The sequence below is a fragment of the Trachurus japonicus genome, chromosome 16, assembly GCF_045865225.1.
Source record: "Trachurus japonicus isolate A0001 chromosome 16, Traja_1.0".
In the NCBI taxonomy this organism is placed as follows: Eukaryota; Metazoa; Chordata; class Actinopteri; order Carangiformes; family Carangidae; genus Trachurus; species Trachurus japonicus.
This window is the reverse complement of record NC_140922.1, coordinates 13748977-13767532: the sequence shown is the minus strand read 5'-3', so window position 1 is coordinate 13767532 and position 18556 is coordinate 13748977. Positions and strand designations below refer to the sequence as shown.

The 18556-nt window shown below is 41.4% G+C and overlaps 3 protein-coding genes across 4 annotated transcripts; 1 reads left to right on the top strand and 2 right to left on the bottom strand.

Moving 5' to 3' along the window:
* Nucleotides 1-2548: 2548 nt before the first annotated feature.
* Nucleotides 2549-6921, bottom strand: gpn2 (GPN-loop GTPase 2). The gene is made up of 5 exons (XM_085801727.1): nt 6080-6921; nt 5339-5495; nt 5015-5175; nt 3381-3511; nt 2549-3169 (listed from the first exon to the last, which is right to left on the bottom strand). Exons 1-5 carry the CDS (start codon nt 6500-6502, stop codon nt 3097-3099), a joined length of 945 nt encoding a protein of 314 aa, XP_085657853.1. The 5' UTR covers nt 6503-6921; the 3' UTR covers nt 2549-3096.
* Nucleotides 6922-7166: 245 nt separating this feature from the next.
* Nucleotides 7167-10307, bottom strand: gpatch3 (G patch domain containing 3). Of its 2 annotated transcripts, none has more exons than XM_085801725.1 (8): nt 10034-10307; nt 9715-9898; nt 8575-9032; nt 8242-8416; nt 7990-8049; nt 7767-7888; nt 7553-7680; nt 7167-7440 (listed from the first exon to the last, which is right to left on the bottom strand). In XM_085801725.1, exons 1-8 carry the CDS (start codon nt 10265-10267, stop codon nt 7257-7259), a joined length of 1545 nt encoding a protein of 514 aa, XP_085657851.1. In that variant the 5' UTR covers nt 10268-10307; the 3' UTR covers nt 7167-7256. The 2 variants fall into 2 exon arrangements, with proteins under 2 accessions (XP_085657851.1, XP_085657852.1); XM_085801726.1 differs by having other exon boundaries at nt 9715-9916; nt 10055-10292.
* Nucleotides 10308-16966: 6659 nt separating this feature from the next.
* Nucleotides 16967-18011, top strand: nr0b2a (nuclear receptor subfamily 0, group B, member 2a). Its single transcript, XM_085801724.1, has 2 exons — nt 16967-17565; nt 17687-18011. Exons 1-2 carry the CDS (start codon nt 17031-17033, stop codon nt 17926-17928), a joined length of 777 nt encoding a protein of 258 aa, XP_085657850.1. The 5' UTR covers nt 16967-17030; the 3' UTR covers nt 17929-18011.
* Nucleotides 18012-18556: the final 545 nt, after the last annotated feature.

The following is an 18556-nucleotide window of genomic DNA, read 5'->3' as shown; positions in this document are numbered from 1 at the left end:
GAAAAAAAAAATCACATCCATGTGCGTGGTGAATCACACGAGTGCTCAGTGCAGGAGGGAAACTAATTATTTAATGAAATATATCATTTCCAAGTGTGCGTGCGTGTGTGTTTGCATGGATGTGGATGGTGCTGCTTACTGCACAGTTGCAAGGTGGAAATTAAATCAGTTGGATTGTGGAAACTGTTTGAAATTCAAGTTCATTTAGCCTGGTTTGCAATGCAGTTATAAGTATATCTATTTTTTTTTAAAAAGGGTGTACTAATGGACATATTTATATGTATTCAGCTCATAGGCAAAACCCTACTCATGGCTACTGATCTAGGCATTTCCAGGCAGTGATTGTGAGAGGTATTTAGACAAGCAAAGGCAACATACACTGGTTTTTCCAGAGCAGAAGGAGGAAGCCTTGCAGCAAACGAGACTACCAATGCACATTCCCTCTTATTCCCTCCCCTGCCTGCTGCCTGCTCTGCTCTGCTCTCCTCTACCACCCCCTCTCCTCTCCTCTCCTCTCCTCTCCTCTCTCTCTGTCTGTCTCTCACTCCAGCAGAAACACTCTTCTGCTGAGTGTGGGGGGATGGGCGCGCAGGCTCCAGCTCTCTCTCTCTCTCTCTCTCTCTCCCTCTCTCACCCTACTAACATTGAACTACGCCGTACAGAAAAACACACACACACACACACACACGGACCTTATCTACCAGACAGAGGACGCATGAACAGTTTCAAAGTCTCCCAACAATTAGAAAAATGGGGCATTTGCCCCCCCCCCCTCTCCTCCTCACCCTCCTCCTCCTCTTATTCTCAGTCAAATGAAGCAGACATTTTTGGCATCCACAAAACGCACAGGGTGTGTGCACAGCATTGAGCAGGGGTGGGATGGTAATGAGAAGTGTGTGTGTGTGTGTGTGTGTGTGTGGGGGGGGGGGGTGATGGAGTTTTTTTTTGTAATAGCCTACTGTAATAATGAAATGCAAAGACACTGTGAGGTTTATGATGCGTTTAATAGTTCGATTTAGTATTGATCACAATTCAGGTTTGGGGTGTAAGTAGGGCGAGATGCCTTTCGGTTTCTTTTTTCACTCGTGCGTGTGCGTATGAGCGCGCTCGCACACGCACACATACAGAAACTGTCTCTGCTCTCTCTCTCCCCCCCTCTCTCTCTCTCTTACACACACACACACACACACACACACACACACACACACACACACACACACACAGTTACCTCTAGGGGGCTTATAGTGGGGAGGAAAAAAAGGCAGGAAGTACCAGTGAGAAGGCATACTTGATCACATGTACAAACATCGGAACACAATTTAACATTCAGCCTGACACACCCCCCTAATGCACGGAGAGAGCAGAGCTTTGCAGGCCAACACGCTGCCGTGCCGTCCACACATCATTTCCCCCCAAATCCACATCACCATCACCATCATCATCATACCACACAGGGTTAATGTGATTTCCCACATCAGTGCGAGCTCTCAAAGTGGATCACGCTTTATTTTAGTCTCGACTACAACAAACCCAGCATGAGAAGTGAGTGCGTGCCTCTTAGAAGCCTCATGATGAAATAGTATGTGCCTATGACTGTGTCTACACTTTTGCTGTAGGATAGATTGTTTAAAAATGCGGATGTGAGGTTTAAAACTGGTGTTAAGGTGAGAGCACAAGCAGCTTGAGACAGAGTCATCTCCTCAGACTAAAAAACAAGAGTTTTAGCTGCTTTTTTAGAAAGACACAGGGTCTTCCATCCCAGAGACCAGACACAGGGCCAGTTGTGCAGAAACACAGATTTAATGTGGCTTCCTCTCCCCGCCTGACTTAATTTTTCTGCTCTGGCTTCTTGGGAAAGCCGGAGTGGACTTTAGTGGATCCGGGGGAAGGATTTGCAAGCACATGCGCCACCTGCTGGACAAACAGGATTAAACCAACAGAAAAGGACTCGTTCTTGGCCAAAGTCATTACTACTTCACGTGTTAATGTTTTTACTCAAATACTGTATGGACATTATGCTGATGTTTATAGGAAGTATCTCACTTTTTCCATTTTACTCCATAGGTTTGCACAATCTCTCATTTTTGTGATTCTTGACTAACGTTACATGTTACAATACCTCATTCACATAGTCTGTTCTTCAAAAAATATAATGCTTTGAGATTAAACACCTTAGTAATTATTACAATTTGTTCTAAATGTGAAATATGTAGTATTTAAGTTCATATTTACCCATTCACTGTGCACATACACTCAATCCAACTGCACTTGGACCTCTGAGGCAGTTGTCAGGTTCCATTATATTCCACTGCATATCAAGGGAAAAACCCTGTCTGTTCTCCACATCTTCCCGTCAGACGTCCCCCGCACTAATATACAGTGTGCACATGGCAGGAGCTTATACACGAGGGAAGTAAAAGTCCTGTTTAATCATTGCAATAAGGTTCTTCACTAAATCCTAAAACAATAACGACAAAGACAAAGAAACAGAAGACTTTTTTAGACAGACTTGATTCATGCACCAATAATCTAAAAGAAGCACTAAGGAATACCAACATCAATCTTTTTATTTTCATACCCAGAGAGCAGACAAAAAACAAAGACTACATTCATTGCGGTAACTTTTTTAGTTTCTGAATGAATTTTACTATATGGGCCTGCACCACGGGATGCTTACTCGCCATTGGAAACTCATCTGTAATCCTAAAAAACTGTCAGCATCTCAAGTATCAAACATACATCCATACAAAATGAAAAAAGAGGGGTTTTTACATTTAACACATTAAAAAAAAATGTACAAGCATCTCTTTAAGATGTCCTTTATTGTTGTCCAGAGAGACAACAAAACACTCACACCTCTCTCATTGATAACTACAGCAAAGTTGAGCGTTGACTCTCTCTCTTTCTCTCTCAGTCATTGGTGTGATACTCATGATGAGTGGTGCAACCTTGAAGCATCTACAGCAACCAGATTTAGTTCTCGTTTCTCCACTGCTTTTGAAGAGAGGGCCTCGGTATTCAGGCCAACTGAGATGGATGTTGCCAAGACTCCCCTGGTATACTGATGCAAAAGAAGGGCGACCAGTTTAGTCCTCCTTACAGGTCCATCATTTCCTCCTCCACAGTCTTTCCACTGGGTTCAACATACCTCTCTTGCACTCCAAGAGTACTGGAGGGTCAACTGTTAAGGAAAACATGACCAAACAACACAGATTTAAGTGTGCATTGTAAGATTCGGGTTGTATTTAAAGTAACCATTTGTACGTTATTAGAAACCTGGACACTGTTCTGTTTTTTTCTGCCATCTTCCGTAAATGTTAAAGCTTGATTTTAAACCAGATGAGTCACAGTGAGTCACCGCAGTGATTAGGGAAGGATACGAGTCGAACTGGAAGTCTGCCCCCACAGCAGCTGACATCATGGCCTGCAGATTCCTCTCCTCCAGGTCTCCAAAGCAGTAGCCATTTGCCTTGTCCACTGCTCGTAAGACCTGAATCATGCTCTCTTTGTCCTAGAAGCAGAAAATAGAAGCATTTTTTCGAGGGGGTTTTCCCAGTGCAAATTCACTGAGAACACCCACTGGCAAAATGTTTTCAGAGAAAACTCACTGAAATGTTGCTACTGAGCTGTTTGAAGACAACTGTGTTTCTGGTTTATGACTTATCAGTAGAAAATACATTACATTAAGTATAAAAAAGGTAATTCAGTCACATCTGACGTGTTTCATAAGTCCTAATTCTCTTTCCCTATTTTTTCTCCAACTGTCGGAGCAGCTGCATGAAGGCACCTTCCTGAAAAAGATTTTGAAACTTTCTTCGAAATGTGGCAATGCAGCCAGCCTTTCCTGCCTTTTCTTTTTCTTTTTTTTTTAATCAAAGCTTGATGCTGTAGTATAAAGCCACAAAACCTCACACTTCAGTGGAATCAAGCACTCAAGAGTTTAGTAACTTGTTTTTCTCAAGGTAAAAAAGAAAAGAAAAGTATTTTAGACTTTTTAATTTGCTGTGTTAAGTGCCACTGGTAACCAAGGTAACTGGTGGATGCTTAACTAAGAGGATGTAGAAAAAAACCTATAAAAGTATCAAGGCTGCATTTTGCAAGTGCCAACCTGCAACTTGCATTTGTATAAATTACTAGTCACATATAGTGATGGCACCGTGGTCTAGACTCCTGTCTCTAGACACTCACAGGATGAAATCAGTCTCTATAAAGAAGTCAGGGAACAGATACAATGTGCAGACAGCCAACTACCTTTTCCCAGTCTAATCCATCTGCAGAAAATTGATCTAAAAGCTCCTCACAACTGTGATTGAGTCATCACCAGACCTTTTTGAAAAATTTGGTTCAGCTCTTAGGCTTGCTTCAAGCGGGAAACATGAAATTTGGAAAGTTAATCATTACTCTGAAGAAGCATTTACAATCTTTAACACAGTGAGCTACACGCAGAAATCAAGCCTTTAAAGTCTAATTGCTGTGTATGACTGAGGAGTATTTGATAAAGTTGGTCAGGCTACATAAGGTCTGCGGCCTGTGGATTTACTTCAAAGCAAAAATTAAACTTTGTAATCGTCGAACAGTAACCCATTTTAGTAGGAGAGTCGTGTTTTTCTTTTTCATGACAAAATTACAAACTAGCTGCAGAGAAACTAAGCTAAAACTATGTTATATACCTTTAATTACTACAAGAACAAGACCACATGTATTACAATTCATGTATTCTGTTAATTTAAGTTCATCGGGTTGATAAATGCCATGTAGTTTCTATGCCAGCCTGAATCACTAAAGCCCTTTTTAGAATCAGGAGGAAATCCCCAGTGAAACCACTTAATTAGTTAATCTACTTAATTAACTTTACTTACTCAACCATATAGTTATTCAGTGGCTTCGTAGAAATATTAGACCCTAATGGCTCAAACATACCACCCACATTATGAAATGTTTTGAGTCAGTGTCGTGTTAGATCATTAATGTTTTCAATACACAAGAAAAAACATCTTGAAATCGGCTGCCGTACCTGTACGTTGAGAGGCACAAAGGAGACAAGGCCGTAATCTTGTATAACCTCTGCCAACTTTTCATTTAGATGGCGAAATTTTTTAAAGAAAGGATCTGCAGCCAGGTGATCAAGAAGATAGGTCAGATCCATAACTTCGGTGTAGAAGTCAAGGTTGAAGGCTGTGCATGAATACAGATGAGGGGGGGGGGCAAATGTTACCATGGTAGATAATATTGTGAGTGAGTCATAAATGAATCAATTAGGAAAAAAATTGTGAGCTTAGTGGTGCATGTTCTGGAAATACAATAAGCCTCTGTCTGTATGTGCAGCAACGGCTCTCACCCAGTTTGCCATACTGCTCAACCAAGTCCATCTTGGACAGGATGTTGACGTGGGGAAGCTCCACGTGCAGCATGGTGGACAGCGAGGTACACAGCACAGAGATGAACTTGGCCGGGTCGGCGCAGTAATGAGAGTCCACAAGGTGCACCGCCGTCAGCTGAAGAGGCAAGAAAGTGATGGAGAACAGTAATGAGCTGAAACTGTGATCTCTTTTGAGGTTTATGATTTGGACTAACTATGTTTGGTTCCTGATAATGAGTCATTACAAAACCTACAAACAAACTTGGTGCATAAAAGTAAATCCTATGCATATTATATCTGACTTGAGCGTAAGCATTTTAAATGTGCAGCTGTCCAAACACCTTATGTTCTGGACTGTACACAGTATCCACATCAGTAAACAAATGGGAGATTATCTTAGGGAAGTGAACTGGACTGAACTGACAGATAAATACAGATAAAAAATATATTATCAATACTGATCAGAGACACCTACACTTCCATCCAGTTGGGATTCAAAAACAGTTGAGGTAAACGGTCGTGAAAATTACGTACTTTACTAATACTAGCCTACTGTATTTTGAACCTACATTATTTAAAAGTTGACAAGCCAATCAGAGTTAATTTCAACACTTACTAGGAGAGTATTTGACCTTTTTTTGCACAATACACTAGAAACAGTAATGCCATACCAATTACATGTATCCATCAAAGGCTCAATGGACCAGATTATCCCCTCACCCTGAAATTCCACTTTGCCAACTGTGAGAATATATTCTTGACTGAACTCTGGTGGGTGTAGAGCTCCACCTGTCCCGGACAGTCAAACAAGAAGTAAGAGTCAGTGTGCTGCTGCTTCAGCTTGTTCTCCAGCCAGTCCAGATTGGCTTCAACGTACTCCATGCAGTAGAGGAGCCCCCCGTTGGGTCCGAGCTTCAAGCCCTCCATCACATCATCCAGAGTGACCAGCTCTGAGACGTCTACACCGCAGGAATAAGGCAGTCCTTCATTGGCTGGGTCCATGTTCACCACGACCACCTTCCGTCCCAGGTGGCTCAGGAACTCCTGCATCCCCTGGCAGTACGTGGTTTTACCTGAACCCGGGGGTCCGATGACCACCTGGCCAAACCGGAGAGTGGGGGTCGCTCCTGCGTGGCCGGACATGGTTTCAGTGGTGAGAAAAGAGGCTGCAGATGAGCTCACATTAAGATGGGACCAGGATGGGAGAGGAGAGGAGAAGAGGAGAAGAGGAGGGGGTGTCAGCAGCGACTCACTCCCACCTGTCAGTGTCTCTGTCTGGAGGGAAATTGAGCTGTTATTTCGTTTTCACGCACTCAACAGAAGTTCACGTTTCTGAGGTGAGCTGCCTTCGGCTAGTCAGTTAGCCTTGGTTAAAAGTTTGTGCGCGACAAAAGAGCACTACGACACATGCCCGCGACAACTTAAATATATTGTTATGAACTTAAACTTCCAAGTCAAATAAATACCGATAATTAATTACTACGCACCGCCGTTATGTTTGCATGCGTACAGTGGTAGATAGCTGAAACGCTAACCTCTCTACTGTCGAGTACTTCCGGGTTAGGGGACTATCAAAATAAAAGCCGTATTTTTTTTCATTTAATGTGGAGCTCGAGGCTAACTTCAGGTTTATATAACACAGTTTCAGACATCATCACAGCCTGACTCTTATGTTACAACCTTAATTGTGCGATTCCCGATTCCATACAAATATTTAACATTTACAAAGGAAAACACAGTGATGGTGAGTCAGCAATCTGATCCAACGTTACATTAACGAAGCATAACAAAGTCAGCACACATTGAATGAATGGTTTGAAAAATATTTTAATATAAAAGTCAAACAAATAAGTAGCCTAGAAATATAAATATTATACATATAAAGAACAATAATTTGTCATCTGCGTGGTCCAATGGTGCCACCTGGCTGCCAGCCTCTGTACTTCAAAGACGTGTTTGGTTGGCGTCTCAGCAAGGTGTCACCTCCATCTATGTCTTTGGGTTTATCATATACTGTAGTTATATGGAAGTCCTTTTTGGCTTTTTTCCCCGGATTCAAGACCAGTTTCTCTCCATGATATCTGCAAAGGAAAATTTACATTGGCATGAGAGATTAAATGTATAAGAGACATAGCATACTAAATACACATGCTAAATATATTTGGTCAATTCTGTTTTCACATCCTTACTCACCCAAAGCCCCTTTTGCAGTTTGGGTGTTGGCCTTCATTCTCCAGAGCTTCAGGGATTCCAGCTTGACTGTGTCCCAACCCTTCACCATCCTTCCAGCCTTGCTTCTCCATCACACGACGGCCAAAACCCTGCCCAAGGGAAATGTCAGTCAGTCTTGTTGAGACTGTAGGAGACATTCTGGGAAGAAAAATATCTGCGCTGACAAACGTCTTACCTTAGTGAACCTCTCAAAGCTGCCAATAGACTGACTGGATCCAGATCTATCTTCAAGACCCTCCCTCAGTCTCTTTTCATACCGCATTCGGACATAGTCACGGGCATCCATGTCACCTCCATCTAGGAACAAACGAAATGGGTCAAAGAAAATCTGATTGTGCTGGGATAATTTAGTTTGGTTACATTCCTCAGTCAAGGTCAGTGGAACAAACTTAAGATACCTTTATCATAATAGATGCTCATGTCAACATCCCAGTCGTCCGCTGTTTGTTCATCAAAATCTAAAACAACAAGGACAAAATGATATAAATGTCATCAAGCAAATACAGTATATTTAATCAGTGAAACTATCTAAAGTAGTATTAGAATTTCAATCCATTAACATCATAAAAAATGTTATAAGCAGCCATTAGGTGAGGCTGGAAAATGAATGAATCTTTTTAAGCTGTATGATAAACCCATCTTCTGCATACCTCCTTCTTCTTCCTGCCAGTACTGGGCATCAGTGTAGAAAACCAGGCCTGAGCCGCCCTTTTCCCACTTCAGCTCTATCTCCTCTTCATAGAGCCTCTCTTTACTTCGCTCTTGGCTTGTTACATCCTCATGTAGAGCCTCATGGCGCTCCCACTCCTCACAGTAGTCATCATCCTGCAGTCAACAACACGAATAAATAAATCTCAGGGCAAACCTCAGTTAAGGGATGATAATGATGACTGAGGCAGTACTGCTAATAACAACAACAACAATGTGTAAAATACAGTATTTGGTACAAAGACAGGTATTGACGGATTTAAATTTGTACCCACATCATCTGCATTTGACTGTGCATCCTCGTCCTCCTCTCTCTGCAGCTCATCGGTCTCTGTGGCTGTTTCTGTCCTGTCAGTCAGCTGCTTCGAACCCGAAGGCCGAGCAGTAAAAACACCTGGTCCTGATACTTCATGACCAGCAGCAGTTAATACAGTCTCCTCTGTGGCAGGAAGTGTCCAACTATCATAATACTGAAAAGGTACGTTGCCGTAGCGGCGGTTGGAGCTTGTTTTGGGGAAAGTGAGGCCCAGCTTCCGGATGAGGCGCGGAGGCAGTCGGCAGGACTGGATGAGTTGAAGAAACACTTTCACTGGTGTGCCCACATTCCCGTTCTGCATCAAAGCAGGTGGATTCAGCTCAGATAAACTCTTGAGGTCGGCCTCTGTGAAACGCTCCGTTAACGAAACACGGTGCCGCTGCTCATACTTTGTTTTATAAGGGAAGGATCCATCATCTGGAAGAATTTAAAAAAAGTTTAGATGTACGCACAATGATGACAATCTGTGACACATTTAACAGAAGGCAAAAGACAATTAACTTCCAGTAATAAACAACAATTAGCAGATTGATTGATTATGTAATTCCTGCAAGTAGTGCTTTAAAAGTCATTTATAAGTCTATGAATGTTAGTTTTGTATTTGAAATTACTAATCATGTCCATGAAAACAAATTATCAAATGAACAAATACAGAAAGTACATGTGTGATAAGCAAGTTCACAGCTCTAAGACAATAATTAGAGCTCTCATAATATATTGTTGAAGGCTGGACAAAAAATAGATGTTACAATAATGATCCCAATCAAACTACTTCCTGACTGTCCCTTAATCGGTCACAGTACAGTACAATTCCCATAACGGGACCAACTGTATAACCCTATTATGTAATAGTTGTGTAGTATTAATGCGTGCTTTATGTTTGACATGTGTAGTCTCAAAGACTGATATATTGACTCTTTAACTTATTTTATTTTATTACCGTGAGCTTGGCACAGCTCGTTGCAGATTCAGAGCCCTTGTATCACAACTGACGGAGGTAAAAACCCAGATAACTCAAACTGATGGGGGTAACTTACTACTATCTCTCACTACTCAGTCAGGACCAGCCTGACGAGAAGAAGTTCAACACCTCACAAACCTTTGTCGGCTGTAACTTTTATTCTTTTGATAACACATCGTCTGGACAGCCACGTCCCCTTCGAGTCGATCCAGTGATTCCCCGCGTACATCCTGAAGAACCTGTCGGCGTCTTTACCGTGAACCGAGACGACGCAGCAGCACGACCGGGCCGCCTGCTTCTTCCCCGGGCTGGTCTCAGCGACCTGCTCGGTCTCCGCCTGCTTCTTCCCCGGGCTGGTCTCAGCGACCTGCTCGGTCTCCGCCTGCTTCTTCCCCGGGCTGGTCTCAGCGACCTGCTCGGTCTCCGCCTGCTTCTTCCCCGGGCTGGTCTCAGCGACCTGCTCGGTCTCCGGGGAGACGGAGCTGCTGGACTCCCCGTTGTCCCCACTCACCGTGTTTTCGGTGCCCACGGACTCTCTGAGGACCTCCGGTCGATGACGGTAGTGGAAACAGTGAAACCCGCCGCTTTCTATGAACTGACTGAAATAGTTTCTCAGGTCCGCCGAGTGAAAAGCTACAGGAATGTTGCTAATGGCGAAATACACCGGAGTTGCCCCCTCAAGGTCCGCCATGATTGTTTATCACTGGACACCCGACGTCATCCAAACGACTCGGGGATACGTCACATCCGCTTCCTAGATGTAAAAAATAAAATAAAACATAACATACAAAATATAATAATCTTCTCTGATATGATATAATCTTCTCTGATATAATATAATATAATATAATATAATATAATATAATATAATATAATATAATATAATATAATATAATATAATATAATATAATATAATGATTGTAACATTTTACTTCAAGATTAAAATTAATAGGTAAATTGTATAACACATTATAATGTTGTAAGTAGATATAGACACATTTTAAGTGTGTATACATTTTAGTACAAACAATTGTCACATCATATTTTATTTTATTACCAATTATTTTACTGTTTTTCAATTCTCTCAGCTGCCTCCACAGCCCCACAAAAGAAAAGAGAAATAACGCCAGAGATTCTCACATCAACCACAATTCAGCTTCTACATTTTTAGACATCTATATGTCATCTCTAGTTAGATCAACAATCATGTCCTTAAATAGAAATAGAGTTCTGATATCCAAGAAACACGTTTAGATACAGTGACAGTAATACAATTTAGTGACAACAATACATTCTCCTTGACCCTTCATTGGTGCCAGACTGAACTAAGATTCTCCTTTTTGCACCTCTACATTTTACAAAGCCAACCGCCCACTCACCAAGCAGATCATGATTTGCTATTCTGTACTTTTCATTGCATTTAAAATTTAAATAAAAATGGTTCAAAGGAAGAATCAAACCATGATGTGACTCGAAGTGACAGTTGTACAAGAATTTCACTTTTACTTTTGATTAATGCAACAAAAAAAAGCAACAAGGCAAGTCTAACACTGTTTAACCCTACACAATGGGACAAAAAAAAATTAAATGTACTATCCACGCCTCTCATGAATATTTTTTTAAACCTAGACCTGTTCATTCAGAGGTCATTGACCCAGAGGCTACTTCAGCCTTCACCTCAGCTTTTATCATTGTGTTTTGATAGTAATAGGCAGTAAAACCAGACCTAGGTGTCTGGACCCTGACATCATTTACGCACCATATTACACACTTACAGTGCATTAGTCATAGCCGCCCTGGCTTGCAGAAGCACACACTAATCCTCAAGAATGTGAAAAGGCAAAAAAAAAAAAAAAGTCTTAGATTTATAATCTCAACAGATCAGTGCTTGTGCTTGTACTGAAACATTCTATGCAAATCATCCACTAAGCCTCTCACAAATACATTGTATTTGGAAAGTATTCAGACCTCCTCATTTTTTTCACATTTTATTTAATTCGATAATTTTTAAATTATTAATTTTACAACAACAGGACTCTTCCTATAGGGCTGCCCCACAAGCCAAACTAAACGATCGAGGTGAACACTGTTGAACGGATACGAACTTGATGGTCAGTGACAACTGGTCAAAAAAGACACTAGTCATTTGTTTAGAGTTTTAGGTCTCTGGAACTAAATAAGTATAATACATAATAGTTTCACAGTTTAACTGTAGGCCTTAGCTCCAGTGTATTATGCTTAACTTAGTACCATTGCCAGTTCAACAATAGTTTTATGATATAGGGGACTATAAAGTTTTTTGTTTGTTTGTTTTTACAAAACCCCTTTTTTCATTAAAAAGAAAATCACATTTCTCAAATGTCTTAATGTCTCTTAAAACTGATCTAATCAAAGTGTGAACAAGCATTTCATGCCAGCTGTGTGTACAGCACTGCACACTGTAGTTAATTTTTTTTTTTTTTTTTTCTTTTAGGGTGACTTTAAACATCAGTCCAGGGACAACAGATGCAAAATAGCCTTTTGGCTAATCCTGGCATGTTTACATTTGTTTAAATGTTTTTATTAATGTGCAATGTCCCTGATCCTTAAACCTTTAAATAAAATAAATAAATAAATAAATTGATACACTTTTCTATAGCTACCTTTTTGTCAGAATCCCAAAAGAGTAGACTTTTCTAGGTTTATTATGTGTGCATTTTCATGGATTACAGAGTTAACGTTAGTACAGTAACACATTGTACTAACATGTTAATATTTACTTTGACTATTATGTAGGAAATGTCAGTGATTTATGAATTTTTATGCAACATCGTGGGTCCAGCTTACTGCAAATGGATTTGTGGTGTTGTCCTTGTGAAACACATCAGCGTCCTAGAGAACCAGACAGAACTACATGTGGATTGATTTTGAACAATTTGAACTCCTGGGTAATCAAATGATTTTCCCAGAGGATTGAAATGACCCCACGGTGAAGGAATAGCTGTCACCTTAGGGTCAATGAACCTCCGCTGTATGAGCAGTAGGTCAAGGTCAAGTGACATGGTGTCCATCACGCACACACAGACATGGAGAAGTCGCACTGAGAGGTCAATGACCTGGGAAAATTTAAACCAGAGAAAACACTTAAGTCAATATTTGAGAGAAAAAGAGCAATTCTCTGTGTCAATTGATGACGGATGTGTTGACACAGTTCACTCAAAATGATCTAATCAATTAATATGATAGTGTTAACGTTGTAATGTTTTACAGTCGCCTGCCAACCGCACTGCAGGTTTCAGCCATTACATCATGCTTCATCATACCTGGACTGGTATTAATTTCCTTGTCAGAGTGAAGCTGTTGTTCCCTTTATAGAATGAAGGACATCTTATTTTTACTGTCTTTATGGCGATAAGTGTCTGTCCTCCGTGTCCGTCTCTGCCTGCTCCCAAGCTCTATAAACATGAGCCTTATCACAGGCATTTACAACTGTCAGCATGGCCCATGAAGCCAGAGGGCTGCAGGGTGCATTATTGATACTTATCAGTAGGTGACGTCACGACGCGTTCCACCTGGCCGCCGCCATGCTGGGTACCGAACACTGAGTTAACCTCTATTCAGCTCAGTGCAGCCACGTCCTCTCTGACCAGAAATGACTGCTGCCTGATGTAGTTTGGATATGGATATTTCTCATTTTGATGGCCTTGCCTTGAAAGCACACACCATTTCTGCTGAGACGATCTTTGACAGCGCGGTGCGCCGCTCTCTCTCCTGTTAACAGTTAATCTAGCTCACCCAGCGGACCTCTCTCTCTCTCTCTCTCTCTCTCTCTCTCTCTCTCTCTCTCTCTCTCTCTCTCTCTCTCTCTCTCTCTCTCTCTCTCGCTCGCTCTGTCTCTCCTCCAAATACACGAAAAGCCAAATCAAATCAGAAATGCGTAGCCCACTTCTTTTTAACTCACAGACATTTATTTTCATAAAGTAATAAAATATCTGGACATTTTGCCACCGTTAACATTGAGACAAAAGGCTGCAGGAATGGAAGAAGAATTCGGCAAATCATCTTATAACGCAAAAAGTCACAACAAACAGGTTTTGCACAGTGGTTTGCACAGATAAGTCTTAAAATATGTGCAACACCTTCTCATCACAATCCACACCATCTACACAGCTACGTTATCAGCTGTTATTAAAACCCAACTCATCAGGACGCGATCCACCACTCACATTAAAAAAAACGTTAACAATTAATAATCCACACTCAAACCGAGGCAACAATAGTGTTAACTGTACTCAACAAGCTATTATTACAAGGTTTGCAACAGATATGACAGACAACCTGGGCCGTGTGTGTGTGTGTGTGTGTGTGTGTGCGCGCGTGTGCGTGTATAAGAAAGGGAGGGAGGGAGGGAGGGAGAGAGAGAAAGTAGGTAAAAGCTGTTAGCTGTTAGCTACCGTAGCTCAGGCGTCGGTCTCCCGTCAGGTAAAAGCTGCTGTTAATTCCTCAGATGAAGCTCATGTTGAGGCTCTCCTCCGGTACAGTTATCCATCACTGCTGTTGAATTAGCTGCTAAACTGCTGGACGCTAAAACCGAGGGGGCGTCTGTGTGTTTACAATTCACGAAAGCAACGTGAACGTATGTGCTGCTCAGACTATGTAGAGTGAGGCAGCCTCCCTTGGCGTAGGCTACATGTCTCCCAAGCTGTTTAATGACGGTAAAAATGAAACAAAGTAAATATCCTGCATCGTTTCTCTTTTCTGTGCTGCGCTGATCAGAGCTGCGTCCCTACCTAGTGTATTTTACTTAGCAACGATCTGTTAAACAGGAATAACAGACTGTTAAATGCAAAATCAAGATGTAAATAAATATCAGAAATATCAATAAATTATCGGAATACGACATTCAATAGTGCCATGTAATAAAAAAAGGTTTATCCACTATTTTTGTGAGATTTGATGTCACAGCCATGGATGTTTTAGGTCACAGCCCATAGACTGCCTTTGGAAGTCGGTACCCAAGATGGCGCTGTGACCGGCTGCGAACGCTGTGTGACGTCACGTGATATCTATCTATAGTTCACTTTGCAGAGAGTACTACATTCTCCGAGATAACGTAATGTGTTTTATTACTGTATGTATTTAAAGCTGGGGTCCATTTTGATTTAGCTTCTGTGAGTATATGGACAAGTCATGTCTCACATGAATAATCACTGTGTATCAAAATGAGATCAGCCCAGGAAAGATAATGAGGCCATGAAAGCTATTCTGGAGAATTCTTTGAAAGGTTGAGTAAAGAGGATGATGGAGTAAAACAAACACTTGGTGACTGGTGCTGCCAGTTGTGTCTGGCGCGTAATCTCTTTATTGCAGTCATTCACTTATGACCTGACCTTGACTCCACTGCTCTGTGGTTCAGGTAATTCCTCTGGCACTTGCATCCTGTGATGGTTTCAGGCTTCTTGGGCTTGTGCATCAAATGTCCATGCCAAAAATCAAAAAGACCAAAATGTTGTTGTTTTTTAAAACTGTGTCACTTGTCATTATATAATGTGATAGATGTTTTAGTGAGTACATTTTTCTAAATGTCCAAGACAAATTAGTGTTATTGAAAATGTGCTGTTTGTTTATTTGTGACAGTAATAAAGTAATTTGCTTATCGTTCTCAAACCTCTGTGCCAGGCACAAGGAAGATAACGAATTAGAGTAAACCCAGTTTAATGACGACAAGTTATAGACAGCATCAACTGAATTTTTTTTTTCCCATAAAACTGTCTTACATCGTCACACCAAAGCTCTGTGACATAAATAGACACTGTTTGAGGTCATTATCATTGACTTTAAAAGAAAGCCTTTGCTAATCTGTCCACAGATTTAATATCAGCCTCATGACCAAATTATAAGAAAGTAAAAGATCTCCACCATGGAAAAACATAAACCAGAGAGAAAAGTGTGTATTCACTGTAAATTATCTGGTCCTGCCACAACCCCTGGTTCAAATTGTTTCAGTACTTTTTGTGTAATCCTGTTGAAGGACAAACCAACATGGACCGAAATATAACCACATATACCTAATCAAATTGTTTGGGGGTTAGGGACTTGGGTTTGTTTATTTGGTTTCAACCAAAATGCCCTCCAACAGATGGGTTAACAGAGAAAGTAAAATGACCATGGAGGGACTTTCACAGTGCGCTATCAAACTACGGTGTGTCTCAGCAAAATTAGTTGTCATTATGAATTATTATATTTGAGCTCTAATGAGCTGTAGGTATATGGATACTATCAAGGACGCTGAGGTCAGTATCTATCTACTTTTTGTAATTGTTTCAGGAGCAAGGCCCAATGACGGGACATGTGGCTCCACCACTTTTGTCCAGAAGTATCCCAACAATACAGACATTGTACAGACATTCATGATCCCCAGAGGTGGGATCCTGATGACTTCGGTGGTCTGCTTGTTTTTCCTCTAGTTAATCGTAATAACTTTGATATTATAGTTTGATCTAAACCTCTCAGTTTAGTGTGATCATCATGCAGATGCTGATTAGCTTGAAACTATATTACGTGTGCGTGACAAATCAAATGGTGACAGTTTTGAAAGCTGCAATTCTTTAATAAATTTATGAGCAAACATTTACAAACTAATGACATTCCCATCAGCCACAGTTGAATTTTGCGTTTAATTCTTAGTGACAATATGTATAAAGTAAGCCTTTCAGCAAAACTTACACCAATAAAACTGATAGAGTGGAGTTTAATAGGAGAACGCTGACTAGATGCTTATTAAATATTTTCCAAACATGATAAATTTTGGTTCGATAGGGCAGATGACCTCAATGTTCTTTAGAGCAACAGAAAGCTCTTGCAACGTTGGCTGTTTTGAAAGAATAATCAATATAAGACGCAAACATATATTGTGAAAATAGGTACGGCTGGGCACTTTAACGGTTACAATAAGACCTGCAGGTACAACCATTGAGAACTGGCTTTTCAAAATACAATGCCATTGTAGGCTTATAGTCAAAAAGAATAAAGGAAGAAAAAAAAACCAGGTCCTAACTCTCAGGTCAATGCTCCCTCTCAGTGTTGGCGTCCTTCCAGCTCTCCAGGTGTGAGCTGGCAGTGTACAGGGACATAGTTTGGGGCTGATTACCTCTGTAGTCCTTGGTAGCTTGGTACTGCCTGGGTTAATGACACTGGTGACCAGATAAGGCCCAACCCTCTTGATATCCTGGCGTTACTCCACCAGCTCCCTTTCATTGAGAAAAGCTTATCTGTTTCCCAGGGTTATTCCATCCGTCACCTGGCAGAGCAGACGGTTGTTTTTCACAGACTATATATTGACAAGTCAAGGTCCACTAAGCAGGGTGGGTTGGCCTTATAAATACGGGGACTCTTGAGGTAGCAGCAGCAGTAGCCTACTCGCAAGCTCACAGGGACACTTACTCTCGACTACATAGATCTCTACGGCCTACAGAATGGATAACGGATGTCACTGTTCGCCGAGCAGCGACAGGCTCTCGAACCCTATTCTCTACAACATACTGAGCCAAATGGATAACAGCAAAACAAGTCAAAACAACTTTAACTATAGGTCAGTACCTCATAGATGCAACTGTGAGCTGCGGCGGACAGTGTGCCTGAAAAGGCCAACTGAGATTTGCAAGGAAGCTTCAGCAGTTCTGGTTAAAACCATCCATTTCATGAAGAGCTTACCAGCTTTTAACCAACTGCCGGCAAAGGACCAGCTCTCACTTCTCAAAAGCTGCTGGGCACCGCTCTTTATTTTGGGCCTGGCTCAGGAGCATGTAGACTTTGAGGTGATGAACACGCCTGCTGACAGCATGCTGAAAAAGATTCTCCTGAACCATCAGGAGAGCACCCAGATGGAGAGAGAGCAGCCCACCATGGCTGGTGTCAGCAAACTCAAGTCCTGCCTAAAAAAGTTTTGGAGTTTGGATTTGAGTCCAAAGGAGTATGCATACCTCAAAGGGACCACGATATTTAATCCAGGTTTGTTTTCCTCTATAATGCATCCAAAATATATATATAGTTCTCCTGGTTACATTTTCATTCAGTGCAAAAACTAGATCTCAAGTCTGTAATACTAACTTCCTATGTTTCTGACCAACAGATGTACCAGATTTAAAGGCAGCTCTTTTTGTGGAAGGCTTGCAACAGGAAGCCCAGCACGCCCTCAGTGAGGTCGTCCAGCTCATTCAGCCCGGGAACCAGGAGCGCTTTGCTCGAATCCTCCTCACGGCCTCCACGCTGCAGAGCATCACACCCAGCCTCATCACTGAACTCTTCTTCCGGCCCGTGATAGGCCAGGCTGATCTGCTGGAGCTGCTAGTCGACATGCTCTTCTGCAGATAGAGGATAATGGAGTTGATGTGACTGTCCTGGAGAAAGTTGAATTTTGAACTGTGGTGTTGCAGAACATTTTTGTTGACTAACCTGAGTAAAGCACTTTCTTGTATTTACATTGAAGCTGAGGTCACTTTAACCCAGTCTGTTAACAGCTGAAGAGGAAAGATTTCACTTTCCACATAGACTGAACCCACTGATCTGATATTGTATCTTATACTGAAGAGCTTGTGTTTGCTTCACTGTAAATAGGTTTTATCTGAATTTACAGAACATTTCAAATAAATATATTTTTGTACACGAATGAATGTAATAGTGAAGTTCTCTCTTGGTCTTTTAAAAACATTCACAGCGAGTCTAATCGGTCAGCATTATCTGTGTTATGCACCTTATAATTGCACATATCCACACCCTCATGGATCAAATGGCATGTCTGATATTACCAACGGGTTGTGCAGCATAGTAATGCTCAAGGCCATTTATTTAAAAATGTTTGTCAAGGTGATTATGATGAGGAATGAGCCCCCTCTTCATGTGTGGTTTTCTTGCAATACTTTGTCTCCCTCTCATGGACGTTACTTGAAATGCTGTGCTTATAAATCTCATTACCACACGCAAACATAAACGCCCTACATGA

Excerpts from the sequence above, each read along its gene's own strand:
- gpatch3 (XM_085801725.1), bottom strand. The coding sequence starts at position 10,267 with ATGGCGGACCTTGAGGGGGCAACTCCGGTGTATTTCGCCATTAGCAAC. Across the intron at positions 8,417-8,574 it reads CACAGTCAAATGCAGATGAT|GATGATGACTACTGTGAGGA; the intron begins GTGGGTACAAAT and ends TGTTGACTGCAG. Across the intron at positions 7,889-7,989 it reads GAGCATCTATTATGATAAAG|ATGGAGGTGACATGGATGCC; the intron begins GTATCTTAAGTT and ends GTTTGTTCCTAG.
- gpn2 (XM_085801727.1), bottom strand. The coding sequence starts at position 6,502 with ATGTCCGGCCACGCAGGAGCGACCCCCACTCTCCGGTTTGGCCAGGTG. Across the intron at positions 5,496-6,079 it reads TGGCAAAGTGGAATTTCAGG|CTGACGGCGGTGCACCTTGT; the intron begins GTGAGGGGATAA and ends TTGCCTCTTCAG. Across the intron at positions 3,512-5,014 it reads TTGTGCCTCTCAACGTACAG|GACAAAGAGAGCATGATTCA; the intron begins GTACGGCAGCCG and ends TTCTGCTTCTAG.
- nr0b2a (XM_085801724.1), top strand. The coding sequence starts at position 17,031 with ATGGATAACGGATGTCACTGTTCGCCGAGCAGCGACAGGCTCTCGAAC. Across the intron at positions 17,566-17,686 it reads GACCACGATATTTAATCCAG|ATGTACCAGATTTAAAGGCA; the intron begins GTTTGTTTTCCT and ends TCTGACCAACAG.